Here is a 19017-nt window from a genome sequence, read left to right as displayed (position 1 = left end):
ACAAGGAAGAAAGAGTGCACTAAGGAAACAAAATAGTGATCCTTAAACCTATCTCAAGAAAACCCAAGTAGGTTGGGGGCGGGGGGGGGGGAATGGAGAGAAAATGGAGGTTTTGAGCATGTGAAAAGAAGGACTCTTGGATAAGTGTAAGTCTGAATCTCCCTTATGAGGGGAAATCAGTGGATGAGTTAAAAATGATGTTGATCACCCCAGAGGCAGGGGTGCTAGAGAGGCTGAGGTAACTCCTCTGAGACATGCACATACAGAAATCTCACTTCAGTACTTAGAATTTGAAAGAGATAAACTGAGGGCAGAGATGCAGTTGAAAGAGGCAGAGTTAAAACACAACGAGCTGGATAGACATTTTGAAGAAGCAGAGCAGAGAGAGATAGAAAAAGTGAAGGCTGTTTCAGAGTGTCTCCTTGAACAGGAGACCTGCACAGCAAGCACCCTTCCTGCTTATTTGTGGTCCACTGGGCGTATTGTCAATTGCCTTGGGACCTTTCCTCATACCTTTTGTGGGAGCATCTATGGCCACCCCAACCTATCAACAGTGGGGATGGGAGAATGCCTGCATTGCTGTGTCTCTGTGGCTCCTCTCCCTGGATTCAGTGGCCCATGCTGGCGTTGGCACCAGCTTTTCCAGCCTGTTCACAGCCAGCATGGCCCTCTAGTACCCGAAATTCCCTCACAGGATGAATTACTGGGAGAGCGGAAGCTCTGTGCGCAGAGCTCATGAAGGTGATATTGAGATGGGGTGGCCAGAAACTAGGCTGAAGGAGGGAAATGATGATAGTTGTAAAATGGGGTCCTTGTGTGCAGAAAAACCTGAAGGGAAGCTTCATTGGATGACCTCATGTTTTAGTATTATCACTTCCTCCACACCATGCAGAATTTTCTGCACCTCAGTCATGTTCCCTCCCTCAGTCACGTTCCTTTTTTTTTTGCATCAATGAGCATCACTTTGCACTTGCTTACAAAGAATGGCATTTGACATTTTAATGCCCTTTCCCCCAGTTTGGAGAGATCCTTCTGGAGCTTCTTTGTTTTATCCACCGTAAATCTGGTATTGTCAGCAAGCTTGGCTATATGGCTTCCCACTCCTATATCTAGATAATTTTTGAACACATTAAAAAGCACCTGTTCTGGTACAGCTCCTGAGTGACCCCACTGTTTTCATTCCTCCATTGTGATAACTGCCCTTTCCCTGCCAACTCTCTGCTTTCCTTTCTCATCCATCACACTTGAGAAAAATGCTTATGTCCTGGACTTTGCTACCGGCTTCTAGCTCTTCGGGTTTCTAGATCGCATGTCTTGTTATTATTAGACAAAAGCAGGTGGAATTGCTCTCACTTCTGTCTCTTTGGGATAGGTATGCCTTTTAACCAGCTGGGGACGCTGGCTGGGAGTAAATACTACAACGTGGAAGCCACCTACTGCTACTTGCGCTGGTGAGTATGTCCCCTGCAGAACCACCTGGAAAGGGGAGTGGGTTTATATACACCAGCTACTTTTTGCTGTAGGGCCACAAGATGTTATCGCTGTGCGGTGCTGCCTGTTGATTTCTTATTCTGTATATAGGACAAAAGTTGCTGGAATGTAGCTCTGATAGCTGCCTAACCTGACTGGCTTGGATACTCGTTGCCTTGTTACAAGTAAGCGTGCAGCCCGTACGTTAGTACGGCAAGTTGGGGAGAAACAGCTCCCCTCCCTCATCCAGGAACTTGCAAGAGGAGAGTCTGTTTTAGGCTTCAGATTCACAGCCTAAAATTCTCTGCTATAAATGTGTACAAAGAAAAGCAGAGGTAGTACAAATCAAATAACGGGCTAGTCAACTCAAATATTACATCATTGTTAATATATCCAATACAACGGGCTCTCTAGATCTAAGCTGATTCCGGTATTGTATAAATTGTGTACATGTTTGTTTGTTTTTTAATGTCTCTGTTGAAAGCATATTTCCTTCCCACAAATGTTTGTAGCTTGTTTGATCATAAGTATAGTGTCTCAGCGTTTTTTCTTCTCTATAGAATTTTATAAAATTGTACTTTAAAAAGCAAGATTCTAGCCATCATATTTGAGCAAGAGTCTGAAAACATTGGTTTGGCCGACAAGACCGAGGTACTTTTGGTGGGAGACAAGAGGAGGCTGGGGGATGTTGACCTGGTGTTGAATGGGGTACGGCTACCCTTGAAAGACCAGGTCCGCAGCCTGGGGGTCATTTTGGACTCTCAGCTGTCCATGGAGGCTCAGGTGTCAGCTGTGAGCCGGACAGCGCTGTATCAACTCCATCTGATACGGCAGCTGCGCCCCTTCCTTCCCGACCATCTGCTCCCATCGGTAGTACATGCCCTGGTCTCCTCTCGTTTAGACTACTGTAATGCGCTCTACGTGGGGTTACCCTTGAAGACGGTTCGGAAGCTGCAGCTGGTACAGAACGCGGCGGCTCGCCTGATTAAAGGCAGCTGCCGGCGAGATCACATCACTCCAGTGCTGAAGGAGTTGCACTGGTTACCAGTTGTTTTCCGGGCCATATTCAAGGTGTTGGTTTTGACCTTTAAAACCCTATATGGTTCCGGCCCAGCCTATCTTAAGGAGCGCCTCCAGCAACACCAGACAGGCCGCTTAACAAGATCAGCCTCAGATGGCCTTCTCTCTGTCCCATCAGCCAGGACAGCTAGACTGGTGGGGACGAGGGAGAGGGCCTTTTCTGTGGTGGCCCCCACTCTGTGGAACTCCCTCCCTAGGGAACTCCGTCATGCCCCCTCTTTAATGAGCTTCCGTCGTGCATTAAAAACGTGGTTGTTCAGGCAGGCATTTGGGGTGGGTTAGGGTATTTAAAAAAAAAATTATGGTAAAATTTTATTGTTTTAAATTGTTTTATGGTGGGTTGTACATCGCCCAGAGTGGCTGGGTGACCAGTCAGATGGGCGATTAATAAATTTAATAAATAAATAAATAAAAATATCCATCCATTATTTGTGGTCTTGCCTCCTCCCCTCTCATGCTGTTCCTTACTGTCTCACAGTCTGTCCCCTGAGCCCTCTGTACAGGTGTTTCAGAGGAAAAACAAAGTCTTCTCTTATTTGTGATGGGCTGTGGGTATGGAGAAGGTAAGGTGCCGCAGGAGAGGGCCCTGTTCCTTACCTTCTCCATACTCCAGTGTGAAGCAAGAGAATCTCTCCCCTCCCCTGAGTCCTCTTCAGTTCCTTAAGAACTTTATGGAGGGAGGGTGCTTTTGTGCTGACGGGGTGGGGCAGTTGCCATAGGTGATGGGGTCTGTGGTTGTATGTGCCCCAAATAAGTAATGTGGTAGATAGGTGTTGACTTCCTCTTGAGGACATGCTCAGTGGCAAACCGTGGTTTGTTGCTATGTAATGTGTGAAACAGCTCAAATGCTTTAGGGGCACATGGATAGTGCTTGCTGAAATGACAGAAACTTGAGGGATCACTGAATGAGGCTGAGTAAGTTGAGGGGGGAGTTTATAATGCTTTGCAGAGCTCTTTGCTCCTAGACTTGCAAGTTATGCAAGTGCAGAACAAGTTATACAGAATAAGCAAGCAAATTTGCTTGATTTAAATATACTAATGGTAGAATCCAACTCTTCTAACCTTTTTTCTTTAAAATAATAACAATAATAACAACAACAAAACCACTTTGCCATGTACACACACTGTTTTGTGGATTTTGTGCCTCTTTAGTATCCAGTCTGAAGTGTCCTTTGAAGGCGCTTATGGGAACCTCAAACGCCTGTACGATAAGGCTGCCAAAATGTATCACCAGCTGAAGAAATGTGAAAACAGGAAACTGTCACCAAGCAAAAAGAGGTAAGAGCCTAAATGTCTATTGTGGAATTAACAAGCCCTGAAATCGGTCCAGCCTCTGGTTGACATGTTCAAAGGTAGGGAGTGCATCGGAGGTGAAAGTGAGCTGGAGATTTCTATCCAGTCCCTGGCAAGCCTAACTAATTCTAATCCAGGTGTGGTCCAAGTGTTTTGCCCACAGTTTCATGTGTATAGAGGAGAAGAAGAAGAAAACAGGATATCGCACAGTTTAATGATACATCTCTTTGGGATTTTGTCTGGAATGTCCTGGTTGTGCCAAACTGCGTTTGCTTTGTAACTGTGAAGGCTTGTTGCTTCGTGGCGCGAGCTTTATAGCATAGCCTTAAGGCTTTTGCCGAACTTTCTTTGGACAGCAGAAATTTCAGCCCTAGGAAAACCAGTTTCTGCAGAATAGAGCAGCCCATGAGAATAACAGAGGTTGCCATTGATGTAAACAAGAGCAGGGTGGTAGCTGTTGTACACACTTCCATAGAGCGACACAGGAACCTGTGAATGACCTGAGCTGAATGAGAGTCATCACTGAAAAATCCTGGAATGTCTTGGTTGTGTGGTGCATATCATATCTCAAATTCTCACATGTGAGAATACCAACCTCTGTATTCTCAAGGGTTGCTCTGTTCTGCAGAATCTCCTTGCCCTAGGGTTGATGTTATTGCTGCCCAAAGCAAGTTTGGCAAAAGCCTTCATGCTATGCTATAAACCTCGTGCCATCTAGCAGCAAGGAAATGGATGAGGAAAAATAGGGCTTAAAATAGCCTGTTCTGGTGTGCAAAAGTGTGCTGCTGCCCTCTTGTTTTCCTCGTTGTGCCCATTTTATAGATAGGGAAGCTGATGCTGAGCGAGAAGTTGAGTGTGAGCCTGAGCTGGGATCTGAATTCGGCATCTTGCAGATCCAAGGCAGACACTATTACATTTTAGCTTGTGAGGCAATCATCCTCTTGGTGTCAGGTGTTCTCTTGGCATTGAGAAGATGAAGTGACCGGGGGATTCTGGGAGGTGGAAATAATTGCTCCTTGCAATTGAGGCTTGTCAAGTGTTAGAGTGCACTGCTGCTGCCTCCTTTGTTCGCTCTCCTGTTGAGGCGTAGGAGCATGCTGCTTTGACAGTTGGTGAAGCAGCCCCTTGCCAAAGCTGCTGCAGTTTAGACTTGTGTTGTTCCTCTTCCAAGTTGGAGAACTTGCACTGCCACATACCAGATTGGCTGTGCTTTGAGCTTGGAGTGCCCTTTGTCTTCATGGTGTTGTTGAGCTGCAGTACCTGCTCAAACTCTTGAGTAAATATACAATAACATTCTGTGTCCGGGCTGAATTTTTACGGTCTATATAAACAATATAAATTGAATAGATCTTCATGAATCCTCATATAGCTCTGGCTTCTGAGATTGTACGAGACACCACCTACATACTTGCAATCCTGTCTTTGCATCCACAAGGACTAGAAACTTGTGTAAAAAAAAGAAGTTTTCATGCTTGCAAATGCAGAAGACATGCAGCTCTTGTTACCACGTGTTGCAAGCTGAGCGCAGAAAAAGATCCACCTGTAGCATACCAGAAGTATTCGTGGGGCAAAAGCTACTTTAAGCAGGATCATAGTTAGATGCTGTGAACAGCCTGTCCCAGGTGTATTAATTAGTCTGTTTCAATTTCCCCAAATAATTGGCCCACAAACCTTTGTTGCCCCTCCCCCATTTATTAGCCATTCATGGCACGCCAGTGGTCTCAAGACAATGAAATCTGTTCCAGCCTTCAATGATTTTGCTGCCTAAAGCATCCTTCCTTATTTTTTATTTTATTTTATTTAAAAGATTTGTATCCGGCCCTATATCATTAAGGTCTCAGGGCGGCAGTTCTCCCACAGGCTGCTGGGCAAGCGGCAGTTCACAAGCCTGCGTTAATCTGAATTGTTTCTGCCTATCTGGCCTCTGAGTCTGGTGTGTTAAGATCGGCTAACTGTTCCTCTCCCCCTTTTCTTCCCTTCCACCCTAATCTGTAGATGCAAAGACATTAAAAGGCTACTGGTGAGCTTCATGTACTTGCAGAGCCTTCTTCAGCCAAAGAGCAGGTGAGTCTCTTGTGCTTTTGTTCTTATTTTATTGTGGGGAGGGGTTTAGTTAATCCCTAGCAAAGTATATAGCTGAGACAAAACACTTATACGTTAGGGAAACACACAGGTCCAATCTCAAGGATATTGGAATAGCTTTCCAAGGGGAATTCCTTGCTCTAATCTGTGGATACCTTTTTGGGGTAGTTTATTTGTTACAGATTGAAAGTCTTCTCCTTTCACTGGACCTGGTTCTGTCCTCACCACGGGGATGTGCCTTCTTTGGTCCTTGAATGTGTATGGTGGGGCTATAGCATACCTGGGAAAGAAAGGCAAGCACCAGGATGCTGGAAATAGTTTACTCATCAAACACGTCTTTGTTCCTGATGGGTTTTGAGCAAGGTTGCTTTTCCTCAGAGGTTGCCTGCAAGGCAAATGAATTAATTACTTCCAGTCATGTTATCACGTTAATCTCTTGAAGCAAAAATGACGAAGAGTCTTACAACAACTTAAAACATAACATTTTTTATGGTATAAGCTTTATCGGATGAAGTGGACTCAAGGCCATGACAATGTGTGCTATAAGCGTACAAGACTCTTTGTCCAGGTTTGCATGATCACAAAGGGAAAACAAGCCACAGTGGCTTGTTTTCCCTACCTGTGTGTGCTCGTCGTGAGGTGCCTAATTAGCATAATTAGCTTCACCAGGCAAGGGTTGTTGCAATGTCCAAACCCAGTGAGCGTGGGTGGCTTACAAACCACCCCGAAAACCATGGCTTGTTCTTGGGTTTCAGGGTGGCTTGTAAATCACCCCAGCCACCCAACCTTGCTGGGTTTGGATGTCATGACAACCCACGCCTGGCGAAGCTCTTTATTTATTTATTTATTCATTTCATTTCTATACCGCCCAACAGCCGAAGCTCTCTGGGCAGTTTACAGAAATTATGCTAATTAGGCCGCTCTCAACCAGCACACGCAGATAGGGAAGATAAACCACCGTGACCTACTTTCCCTCCATGATCATGTGAACCTGTCCTTTGTTTTAACCTGTCCTTGTTCAAAACGGGGGACAAAAAACTTTCGCTGAAGTGTTTGTTGTACGTGAACTACGGGGTTTGCTTCTCCTTTTCCTGGCTTGTATCTTTTCAGGGCGGGGGCTACAGCATGCCCTCCGCCTGTCCTTGGGTTTGCAGCTTGTGGTGGCTTCTGCTGTTGGATCAAATACAGCACATTACTAGGGCTGCCGGGTCGATGGGCTGCCGTGCTCCGAGTGATCACCTCGTTGGCTCGGGGCAGCCCCTGCAGCAGGGAATCTGCCCAAAATAGCAGGTTCAGTGGAACACGTGACCACTGTCTCCCGGTGAGGTATGCACACCTGTGATTGCAGCGGGGGGCACTTTACGGAGGAGCCCACGCCTCCTCTTGTAACAGCTTGCACCTCCTGATGGCCATGTTGCGATCTTCTAAGGCTCCTGTCTCCCTGTCCTCTGACACTCAGTTCTGCGGACTCTGAGCTGACGTCTCTGTGCCAGTCCGTCCTGGAGGATTTCAACCTCTGTCTCTTCTACTTGCCCTCTTCGCCCAACATGAGCTCTGCCAATGACGACGAAGAGGAGTGCGAGAATGGCTACTCCTTCCTGCCAGACCTCCTCATCTTCCGGATGGTCATTGTCTGCCTGATGAGTGTCCACAGCCTCAAGAGGGCAGGTAACTGGCATGACCGTGTAGTATATTTTTCCAGGGAAGAGACTTGGAGGGTGCTTCGAATAGCACAGGAGCTGCAGAAAATTCTTCCCTGCATGTTCTCCTGGTGTGTTGCTTGTAAACTTCCTTGAGGGGCCTGCCTGTGTGTTATGGCTAATTGAGCTGAGCTGGCACCTCTTCAGTTTCACCTCTCTCTGGAGTAGCAGCATAGTTTGGGAAGGGGGGAGGCAATTCAACCCCTGGCCCATTGTGTTCCCACTCCACAAACACGGTGGCTGATCTCCGGGTCTACATGTTCATGGGAAAAATTGAAGCAGGCTGAAACCTTGTCCAGCAGCCTCCCAGCAAACTTGGAGGTTCTTCAGTTCCCTCTTTCATTACAGAATAAATGCTGTTTGTCAGGAGCAGGGCTGAAACTTGTGCTGGATGGAATGTGCTGTTCTGGCATCTGCAAGTGGCTGAAATATCAGAGTTCTTTGCTTTTTTGCAAACAAGTCTTTGAAGGTCTCATCACCTCATTGTTGTCCAGAGATTTATCTTTGATCACGCAGAAAAGAATTTTGGTACTGCAGTCAATTGAGGCAAATGCATGATTGTGAAGACAGGTCCCTGAAGCACGCCATGGCACATCCTTCTGGCTCAGCGGTTGGGTCCCCATGGCCAGCTCCCTTGGGCACAGTTGGACCCTCTCCTCATGCAGCTTCCCCTCTCTCCTACAGGCTCCAAGCAATATAGCGCAGCCATCGCGTTCACACTGGCCCTCTTTTCGCACCTCATCAACCACGTCAATATTCGCTTGCAAGCAGAGCTGGAAGAAGGCGAGAACCCGGTTCCAGCCTTCCAGAATGACGGCACAGGTAACAGCAGGAAATTGTCTGTGAGGATTGCTAAATTTGCCTGTTTGCCAGTAGCACTTCACCTTCTGGGTTGCATTTCTACCTTGCAATAGGGCAGGCAACATTAGACAAGAGCCCTTGTGCCTAGGGGAAAGGCCAAAACTCTCCTGGTCCAATCTTCAGTTTTCAGCAAGACGCTTAGCTTTCCCAAACATTCCAGCTTCCTGCATAAGGAGACTTGCTCCTATTTTCAGAACAAAATTCTTAATCTCGTTTTGTCTGCCGATGACGGAGCTGGTATATCTGCACTACAAATGAAACTGGTCTAACAGTTCTTTGCTTTTCCCATGTGACACTAGGAATTGCAAGTTCTATGACGAGGGGCTAAGGATCTTTAATGGAGAATTCTCAGCCAATGGCAAGCTATAATTCCCAGGATTCTTTGCAGGAAGCCAGGACAGTTAATCACATACAATTTATAAAAGTTTGTTGTATAGGTAGGTCTGATAAGCAGTATATTTGTGGCAAAGACTTGCTGGGCCTGTTTGCATGTAACAGCGGCAAATCCATGCGAACCCGGACATTTTGGGTTGTTTGTGGGTTAAACAAACCAAAGTTAACCTACGATTATTTCTTAGGTTAACTTTGAGTTGTTTAACTCATGAACAACCTAAAGTGTTCAGGTTCACACATCATACAATAAGCTGCTATTGGGTGATTGAAGGTAGATTATGCAAAGTGGAAGTGGCTTGCACGCAGCAAGCAACCCAGCAAATTGTGGGATAATTAACCCATGATTTGCTACCATTACATGCAAACTGGGTCACTGGCTTTCCTTTGCTTCACTCATCGTCTGAGATAAAACTTCCCCCTCTGAGGGAGGTTTAACAGATGAGCGGTCTTAATCCCTCGTTTGCCTTGTTCTTCCTTGGGTAGCTTTCTGAATTAGCAGTAGTATTGCTAATTTTATAAACTGGGTTCACAATCTTGACTTCTAAAAGAATCCTTTGTGATCAAAACACGCACACAAAAGCTTAAACATACACCTTTCAAGTGAGATATAATTAATTTCTATATATCCCTTTGACAAAGCAATTCCTTATTCAAAGCCTACTAATTAAACTGATATACATAATTTTTCTAGACATCTCTATAAAAAGCTTTTTAATGTTTATATGCTACATAATATTTTTTTGCTCATTAATTGATAAGCGAAAGCTTTAAGTTCAATTTGACCCTGAATAATACAGTTTGATATCTCTCCATCTCTCACATAATACTTCTAATCTTTAGTGATGCTCTATAATTCAGCATTTCCCTTTTTGATATTATCCAAACTTCTTTGCCAATTACATTTTGATAACAGTTTCCTAAAGTTCATTGTGAACTCACTTTGTATCTTCCCTACTGGTACTTTAATATTTATTTAATCCTTTGGATTCCTAATTACCTTGTATGCAACATGCTCAATTACCTGGAACTTGCACCTCCAAGACAAAACAGCTTTTGTTTTGTGAGGGGGGGCGGTGGCAGGGGGGAATAGTCACTTTCTTCAATAATTATTTTGAGCACATTAAGGATTGTGTCATCAACTTTTTGTGACAGATCCATGACATATGGATGGAAGATTTTTAGAAAGAGCTTTATTAGCAAAATAAAAATGGGAAAGGGCAGGTTGAAAGGGCACTTCAACCTGTACAGCAGGGGTCCTCAACATGTTTTCTGTGGGCACGTTTGTGAATTTAAGAAACTGCTGTAGAGACTACCACAAAATGGCTCCGGGGAGGATGAGGCTAGTCACATAATGGTTGCTGTGACGACCTGGCTAGTCAAAAGACAAGTAACTCACCCAAGAAACTTGAGTACAAGCAGAGGAAGAGTCTGAACTCCAAAGCCAATCCACATATTTGACCACACAGAAGCGCAACAAAATACCTATTTAAGGTTGTAATCCTATGCATGCTTACATGGAACTCAGTGGGACTTACATCTGAGTGGGCCTACATAGGGTTGCTCTGCTTATCCTACCCAAACACATACAGCTTTCTCCAGACCCTAAGGAAAGGAAAATGCCCCTAGCCTCAAAAGGAAAGAAAACGTTTTGCCTGCCTCAACCCTAGGCTCAGCCACTCCCTTCCCCACCTGCCTCCTCCTCTGCCATCAGAGCCCCTGCCCCAGAAGGTGCTGTGTGTGTGTAAAATGAGAGACGGGGCTGGGAGAGGACACAGAGAGAGCAAGGCTAGGGACTGGGATGAAGGGGTAAATAGCAAGAGAAAGAGCAAGGCCAGGGGTTAGGAAGAGAGAAACAGAAGAAGGCTAGTGACAGGGAAGGGAGAGAAAGAGCAAGGAAAGGGACAGGGGAGAGAAAGAGCGAGGCTAGAGGCTAGGAGCGGAGAGAGAGCAAAGGGAAAGGTTTGTGTGGGCGGAAGAAGACTGGGCAGGGCCAAGAAGCAACTCTTCCCTTCTCTTCCTCAGCAGCAGGTTGGGGACCCCTGCTGTGCCATGAGACAGAATCGCCATGGGAGCCACCTTGACCACCCCCATCACTTAAAACTCTCACCTTAGACTCTTTAGCTCTGCTGTTCAAAGACTGGCATGTCGTCTTAGCCAATATGGATGTCAAATGCCTCTGCCGGCAGCACTACACTTCCTTAAGACACTGAACACTAGCAATCGCGTGCAGATGGGTTATAGTCGCCCCATCCAAGATGACTTAGATTAGCAGTAAGACTTCTAGCAGATGCAGGCAACTCCCTAGTCATCTTGGCAGAGACCGGACCTTACAGCGGGGGTGGGGAACATGGGGCCCTCCAGATATTGTTGGACAGCAACTCCCATCAGCCCTAGCCATTGGCTTTATTGGGTAGAGCTGATGAGAGTTGCAGTCCAATAACTTCTGGAGGGCCCCATGTTCCCCACCATTGCTTTACAGGATCAAGGGTTCAGGCTTTGCAGGGGCCTAAAAGCGCCGCCCCCCCCCCCCCCGAAAAAGTGAATCCCAGAAGCAAAAGTTGCTAGCATCTGATCAGTGGAGTACAGTCTCCACATGTTTATATTTCAAAGTCACAAGGCTGTGTGTACTCTGTCGTGAAAGTACTCTGCCAAGCATAATTCACTGCCAAGAAAAGCTGAACTTTTGTGATCTGTCAAGATTGAGAAGACTTGCTTGAATTACTTTTTACTTTGCATTATTTTGTGCTGATTTTTCTAGTCATGCCAAGGAACTATGCAGTGGTTCATTCAGCTGTCCCTCTGGGTTTCTGAGATTTCATCAGGTATAGCCCGCACACTTTAGAGCAGGGGTGCCCAACCCCCGGTCCGTGGACCGGTCCATGGCCTGTTAGGGACTGGGCCGCAGTACGAGTGTGGGAACCCCCCCTTACCTTGGGTCCACGGGGGCGGGGGAGGCGATCCGTCTCCCCCACCCCGGAATCCCTGCCAGCCCTGGCCGGCTCCATTTCGTGGTGAGTCTGCGGAGCTGCCAGCCACCCAGCAACCGGAAGTCTCTCCCCCCACACCCCCGGCCAGAGCCGGCCAGCAGCTCCGCAGACACGGAGCGGAGCCGGCCAGGGCTGGCGAGGATTCTGGGGCGGGGGGGGGCGGATTGCCTCCCCCCCCCCCGCAGACCCAAGGTAAGGGGGGTTCCCACACCCCTACTGCAGCCCGGTCCCACCCACCCCCACCCCCAATCCGTGGAAAAATTGTCTTCCACGGACCGGTCCCTGGTCCCAAACAGGTTGGGGACCACTGCTTTAGAGCATATTTTTTGCAGCCAAAAAGATTGGAAACACATTCTTTTTATGTATAAAAATGAAGTGGAATTCTGCATCCAGAGCTACATTCTACTGTTCCGCCGAATTGCAGCGTGCCCCCCAGCCATGCATGTACCCCCAGCATCTGGTCATTCACGGCTGCTTTGCACAACGTGGCCTTCCAATAATTAAGGTTTTCATTTTCTTTCTTTTTCCTCCAGAAAAAAATATATAGCTGTCTTAGTCCATAAGAAGAATCCCAAAATCCACAGTTGGACAATTGATTGATTGATTGATTGATTGATATTATACTGCCCAATAGCGGAAGCTCTCTCTTTTAGTGGGACCGACCAAAATGTCACAAAATAGTCAGCGAGCTTTTGAGTTCTCCAGAACTCTTCATCAGGCTGGTTGTTAAGCAAAGCGAGTTGTTGAATAGGTTGTTTGAAAGTCTGCATTTGGTCACAGAATGGGGTGTAGGGGCTGATAGCAGACTTGACTGGATTAGGCTCAACTAGGTGCTGTGCACTTTTCAGGTTGCATCTAGGACTACTGGGACAGAGAAACAGTGGCTGATCCCACCAATTTTGAAAATATAAAATCCAGCAGTTAACTGTCTCTAGCCTTAAGCAAAACTCACAGGTTTTTTTTGTCAGGCAGAGAGCAGAAGTAAAGGGAAATAAGGCAGTTTTTACATTAGCAAAACTGGAGATAAATTTTAAGTGGAGTTTAAGTTTTTAAGTTAAAAAAAGTGAATAGAAACCAAATTGGGTGGCATTACATAGTGGCTGGAGTGCAACCCTGAAAAGGTTAAGTTGCTTACAAAACACACGTGGACACCCTTTTTGTGTCAGCAACATTGATGTGAATGGAGTATCCTGGAGAGAGGACACTGCAAAAAGCACACTCTACACTGCAACATCGTGTAGACCCACTTCTACACCCACTTCTATAAGATAACCCCCAAATATGCTAATCTGATCTTGGGGAAAGGTCTGTGACAGTTAATAACTTCAAGGGAGAGGCTCTACCAGTGTGTGTGTGTGTGGGGGGGGGGGGTGAGAGAGAAAGAGAGAATGCATGTGTGTGTGTCAGAGCATCTCCCCAAAGGGCCATGGATCAGTGGTAGAGCACATGCTTTGCATGCAGAAAGTGCCAGGTTTGATCTCCAGGTCAGGGTGGGAAGGACCTGGCTCAAAACCTGGAGAGTTACTGCCAGTCAGTGTAGACAGTCCTGAGCTGAATGGAACAAAGGGTTGACTTGGTAAAAGGCAGCGTCCTGTGTTCAAATGCTGAACTCTGTTCTTCCAGTACTACAAGCCACAAGGTGAATAGCTCCTGCTTCTCCCTCTGCTAGTGTTCAGCAGCCTTCCCCAACCTGGTCCCCTCCTGATGGGTTGGGGCTGCAACTCCCATAATTCCCAGCCAGCATGGGGACTAGGTTGAGGAAGGCTGCCTTAAAGTCAGGGAGCCAGGCACTGTAGCTAACACCGCAGTTGAGCCAGCTTGAATTTGGAACTGGTGCCTTTTTTGGACTAGGCCTGGGACCGCCAGTCATGTACATGAGGCTTTCAAAGGTGTGCCTGTTTGGGCTGTTCTTTGCAGAGGACCCAGAGGCTCGGGAACCGTCGAACTCCGTTGAGAGGGAAGCGGAGGCCGACCTGGCCAACCACCACCCCAGCGAGGAGCAGCGGAGGAACGAGAGCAAGAAGGGCAAGAAGTTCTCGCGCCTTTCTTGCCTGCGCCGCCGGCGCCATGCCCAGAAGGTGGACGAGAGCGACCTGAGCGAGGGCTTCGACTCCGATTCCGGGCCCGATTCCACCAAAGGCAGCGAGGGCTCCGAGACGGGCTCGGAGAAGAGTGATGAGGAGGCTGAGACAGCCTTCGACGTGGAGACGGACTCGGACATGAACAGCCAGGAGTCCCGCTCGGACCTGGAGGATATGGAGGATGAACCGGACGCTGATGGGGGAGGCCGAGCCAAGGGCATGAAGAATGGTGCCAGGGAGGCCGTAGGCTCTGTGGAAGGCGAGGGGGGCCGGCTAGTGGACTTGAAAAGCCCTGGTGTGGCCAAGACTGAGACCCTGGAGCCTGTGGCCAATGGGCCAGGCTCGTTGGGCCCCAGTGACGCCAGCATAGCCAGCAACCTCCAAGCCATGTCCACACAGCTCTTCCAGACCAAGCGCTGCTTCCGACTGGCCCCCACGTTCAGCAACGTCCTCCTCAAGCCGAACTGTGAGCTGCCTCCACCGAAAGAGGCAGCGGGTGACAAGCCGTGCGTGAATGGGGATGTGGAGAAGCCCAGCGCGGCTGAGCAAGGTGAGGGGGGATGTGTTGGGTTGGATGGACAAAGGCCACAGAAGAGGCGGCGAGATGAGGTTTTCCCCAGGGCTTTGTTTATGGTGACTCATGGGCCAAGTTGGCCACTCTAGCTGCCAGTGGCCAGCCCAAGGGCTGGAGTGGGGGAGGGGTCCAGATGAAACCTCCCTCCAAATCGTCTCCCGTTTTCTCTCCCCCCCCTTTCGTCTGAGCAGGCCCCCAGCAAACCTTGTGTCTGACCTGGGTGTATATGCATATGGAATTTGATTATTCTTGTGCATGGAGCCCATTTACAGTGGACACATTGATATATGGGACTCTGTCTTCAGCATTATGGCTGGCCACACTACTTTGTACAAATCAACATGAATGGCTGATGTCAGTCCGGAAGTGAAGGCACAGGGACACCTCTCTGGGTGGTTCACAGAAATTAAAATCCCAAAGTGCAGCATAAAACAATATAAAATATGGAAGCTTAAAACTACAGTATAAAAGTACAACCAGAATAAAGCCTCGCAGCAATGCAGAGATTTAAAATACAGTAGCAGATTTAAAACAGCAAAGCTCAAAGACTAGAACGCTAAAATGCTGGGAAAATAAAAAGGTCTTCACCTGGTGCCAGAAAGAGTTCAATGTAGGCCCCAGGTGAACCTCTCTAGGGAGTTCATTTGACAGCCTGGGTGCCACAGCAGAAAAGGCCCTCTTCCTGGTAGCCACCCACGTCACTTCCTTTGGCAGGGGCTCCCAGAGAAGGACCCCCTGAAGATGATCTTAGGGTCTAGGCAGGTACATATGGGAGGAGGCGATCCTTCAGATAACCAGACCTCAAGCCGTTTAGAGTTCTAAATGTTAATACCAGCACTTCGAATTGGGCCTGGACATGGACTGGCAGCCGGTGCAGCTGGAAAAGTACTGGTGTAATATGATCTCATTGACCAGTTCCTGTTAACAATCTTGCTGCCCTGTTCTGGACCAGCTGAAATTCCCAGACCATTCTCAAAGGCAGCCCCACATATAATGCATTGCAGTAATCCAGACAAGAGGTTATCAGAGCATTGATAACTGTAGCTAGGCTATCTGAACTGATAAATATCTTCTCCTTCCCCACTATTCTTTGGAAACAATTTTCCTTATCAATGAAAGTGTAGGCAAACTGTTTTCTACTACAACTTAAGTGAAACGTGGGAGGGTTTCAAAGGGCCAGAAGAAAAAAATCAGCAGGCAGATGGATGTCTCTCCTTTAGAGAGAAACTGTTTTCTTCAACTCCTGCTGTTTTTTGCCCCTTGTTCAGTTATCCAAGCTTCTTGATATTAATGAGCCATTTCTTTTGTCGAAGATGACGTTTCTGAGTCGGAAGAGAGCATCTCCAGTAGTAAATCCTGCCGGAATGAGCGTTCTCTCCAGGAGAAGCTAGAGATCATAACCAATGAGGGATTACTGCCGACTGTCAAGGTGTTTCTGGACTGGCTGAGAACAAACACAGACCTCATCATTATGTGTGCACAGGTAAGTGTGTGTTTGTGCGCTGAAGGTTCCTTTGTCTCAGCTTTGGGCTGGTTCACAGGAAGTGCCAAATCAGAACATGAACAAGCTTTTTCTTTCCAATATTTTACCATCTTAAATATAGCAGTAAAGAAGTTTTTAGGGAGAGGGTTTGCAGCGTCTCTATCCAACTGGATCTTTGTGCAGTTTCTAGTAACAACATAACACCCTGGTTTGCAAAGACCAAGATTAAATTTGAATGCAAGAGCTATCTGTCTCTTATTTCTAATCCTTGCCTAAGATCAGCTTTAACATGATTAAGGATGCAGCAGATGAAAACGGCAGTTTTGGAAGGGCGCTTTAATAAAACGCCGTAGGCTTCCAGACTTTGCCATTCGTAGTGGCAAAGTGGAGGATCTGCCTTATTACCTGTTTTATTTCCCTCTCTTTTCCCAGATTCGTTCCAAGTATTTAGATCCATTTTTTGAGAAAAGGCCCATCTGGTCTGATTCAGAGAGAATAAAATTTTTGTTTTTATGCTATAATAAGACAACTCCCCTGGCACTGGGCAACTTTGTCCTTACAGCCCCAAAGTACAGAGTAAATTTTTGACCATGCAGAGTGTTTAAAAATTTGTAACATCATGCTTTGTCTGATCTTTTATTTATGTTTTTTGTATGCTTGCTGTAACCGTTGGTTGAAACAATAAAAGCGTTAGCATCATCAACATGAACAAGCCTTGAGGTTGTGAACGCAAACCATGGTGTCTGATCTGGTTTATGGGATTTGTTTAACTCACAAGAGTGTTGCTATGAGCAAACTGCAGCTTCTGCCAAAGTGGAAGTACCATTAAAACTAAATGGGCACAGAGAGAGGGTGGGATTGCGCAACCAATGCAGAGGGTTGGTTGACACGTGCACATCATGCACGGGGCCTGCAGGGGCTGCTTGAGTGACATGGCTCATTTTGCCTTTCTAATTAGTTCCATGTGTTCTGAGCTTTCGCAGAATGGTGGGGGGGGAGCAGTGGTGATGTGGTAGGATTTAGATGCATGAACTGGAGTGAGAGTGGCAGTAGGTGAGAGTGTGGCCTGACTGCAGTGCAAGTGAGCCATGCAGGCCTCCGGCGCGGGTGGATGTCCTGCAAACATCAGGACTAGAAATCTTATATTTACAAAGCTGCAATTCTCAGGAATGAATCTGCGCTAATTCGTAGCCCTGATACTTACCACATTTGTATCCCAACCTTCTCCTTAGTATAAATAACTAAGGCCCAAACCAGCGTGAGGGAGGCTGGCCCATGTCTTTCCATGCACACCGGCCCCAAGCTGTATCTGAAGCTGGGAGCATAGCAAGGGGGCAATTGGGCTCCCTTTCAGTATCAGAATCTAGCTGAAGGAGAAAGGAATGCAAGGGAGAAAGGGTTGGAGAGAGAGTGTGTTTTGGGGTGGGGCTAGTACCTGCTTCTTGTCCCTCTGCTGCTCCCCCTCCCCTCTCTAGGGGACAGTCCTGTGTTTGAAGGCATGTCGTTTGGAGCTGAGGTTACCCTATTGTGTCCTCACAGGAGTGACTGGCCCAAAGCATCGCGGTGAACCTCATGGCTGAGCGATACTTTGATCCTTGTTCTCTTTGGTCCAGGTCTTGATACTCTCTCTTCTCAGCTTCCATTTGCTTATGTTTATTTATTTATTTGCTTTATTTGTTTTATTTATTTATGTTGTTTCTTCTCCTCAGAGTTCTCAGAGTTTATGGAACAGACTTTCTGTCCTTCTGAACCTACTTCCCTCAGCTGGAGACCTGCAGGACTCTGGTAACTTTACAAGAAATTTCCCTTTCTTATTGCTTGCCACCATCACCCCACCAAATTTGCAATTCCTGCGCAGTTCAGGTGCCACTGTTAGTTTAATTTGGGCCCTCCTCCCCTTTTGCCTAGTTTTTCTGCAGTTGTTAAAGCAGAGGACAGCGACAGGCCTCGAGTCCCATGTAGTTGTTTCCATCGGCCGTTCCAAACTGCTTTGTGGTTCTGTGGACGTCAGGGGGGAAAGTGGCAACTGACAGGCAAAACGAGAGCGTTTTGCCTGTCAGTTGCCACTTTCCCCTCTGACCTCTTTTGGGCCTGTCTGCTTCTGCTGGGTTAATGCTTTAGCACCACCAGTGTGTTCTAGTGGGAGAGGTTTGCGTGTAGAAGGCCCCAGATTTAGTCAACAGCATCGACAAGTAGGACTGGGAAAGACCCCCTCTGAAACTAGTGCTGTGTGGAACCCTGCCCTCTACTTTCACGAAATTCTCCCTTCCCTGCAAAAGAGGCATTGTTCTTTCTTCTCCTTTCATAGGGAGGAGGAGAACTTCTTTAAAAATTAATTGTGGGGAGGAGAGAGGGCGGGAAAAGGTTCTCTTTACCTTTTAAAGTGTTGGAGGTGGCCAAGGAGTCATATTATTATTTTCTTCTTTAAAAAGTGACACTGTGTTCTTAGAGTAAAAAACAGAAAGAAGACTCCTTGACCACCACCTGCACCAAGGGTGGGCAACTTCGGATGGTCTCTGGCAGCTAACCCCCCCCCCCCCCACACACACACACACACCTGCGGGCCTTCCCAGGAGAGGGTACACTCCTGCTGCCACTGTGGGCAAAAACTGGTGATTTGCCACTGAAATCTGATGGCAAAACGCTACAGAGATTCAAAAGGGCCACATTTAGCTTAAAAACAAGCCAAATTTGGCACTGTTGAGTCTTTTTAGTGGTTTGCCTCTGAATTTTGGTGGCAAACCACGGATGTCTTTTGCTCCCACCACCAAATTTCAACAGCGCTGGGTTGGTGGCAGGGGCTGCACTCAGGGCCATAAGGGGCCCACCCCTGTCCAACACTTTAAAAGGCAAATGGAAACCTGCCCCCCCATGAAGAAATTCTTCTAAATTCTCTCGCTACCCAGCCTCGTTTGCTGGAGTCTTCCTTTCACTCCTACCCCCCCACGAATTGCTGAAAATGAAATAATCCAAATATCCAGTACAGCACTCTCTGAAAAGCCCTGGAGGAGCC

The 19017-nt window shown here is 47.1% G+C and overlaps 1 protein-coding gene across 1 annotated transcript in view; it reads left to right on the top strand.

Annotated features, from left to right (window-relative positions):
* The window catches only part of SMG5 (SMG5 nonsense mediated mRNA decay factor), a 47331-nt gene that overhangs the window by 15451 nt on the left and 12863 nt on the right, over positions 1–19017 (top strand). Inside the window, exons 7-14 of the mRNA XM_084823683.1 lie at positions 1373–1451; positions 3703–3828; positions 5839–5907; positions 7385–7593; positions 8310–8447; positions 13784–14497; positions 15835–16004; positions 17714–17789. Coding sequence (XP_084679809.1) covers positions 1373–1451; positions 3703–3828; positions 5839–5907; positions 7385–7593; positions 8310–8447; positions 13784–14497; positions 15835–16004; positions 17714–17789 — 1581 coding nt within the window. The remainder of the gene's footprint in view (positions 1–1372; positions 1452–3702; positions 3829–5838; positions 5908–7384; positions 7594–8309; positions 8448–13783; positions 14498–15834; positions 16005–17713; positions 17790–19017) is intronic.

Source organism: Heloderma suspectum, chromosome 17 (assembly GCF_057233095.1).
Source record: "Heloderma suspectum isolate Gila_16-S chromosome 17, 16-S_ref, whole genome shotgun sequence".
Taxonomy (NCBI): domain Eukaryota; kingdom Metazoa; phylum Chordata; class Lepidosauria; order Squamata; family Helodermatidae; genus Heloderma; species Heloderma suspectum.
Note: the sequence above shows the minus strand (reverse complement) of the source record. Positions and strands in the feature narration are given on the sequence as shown.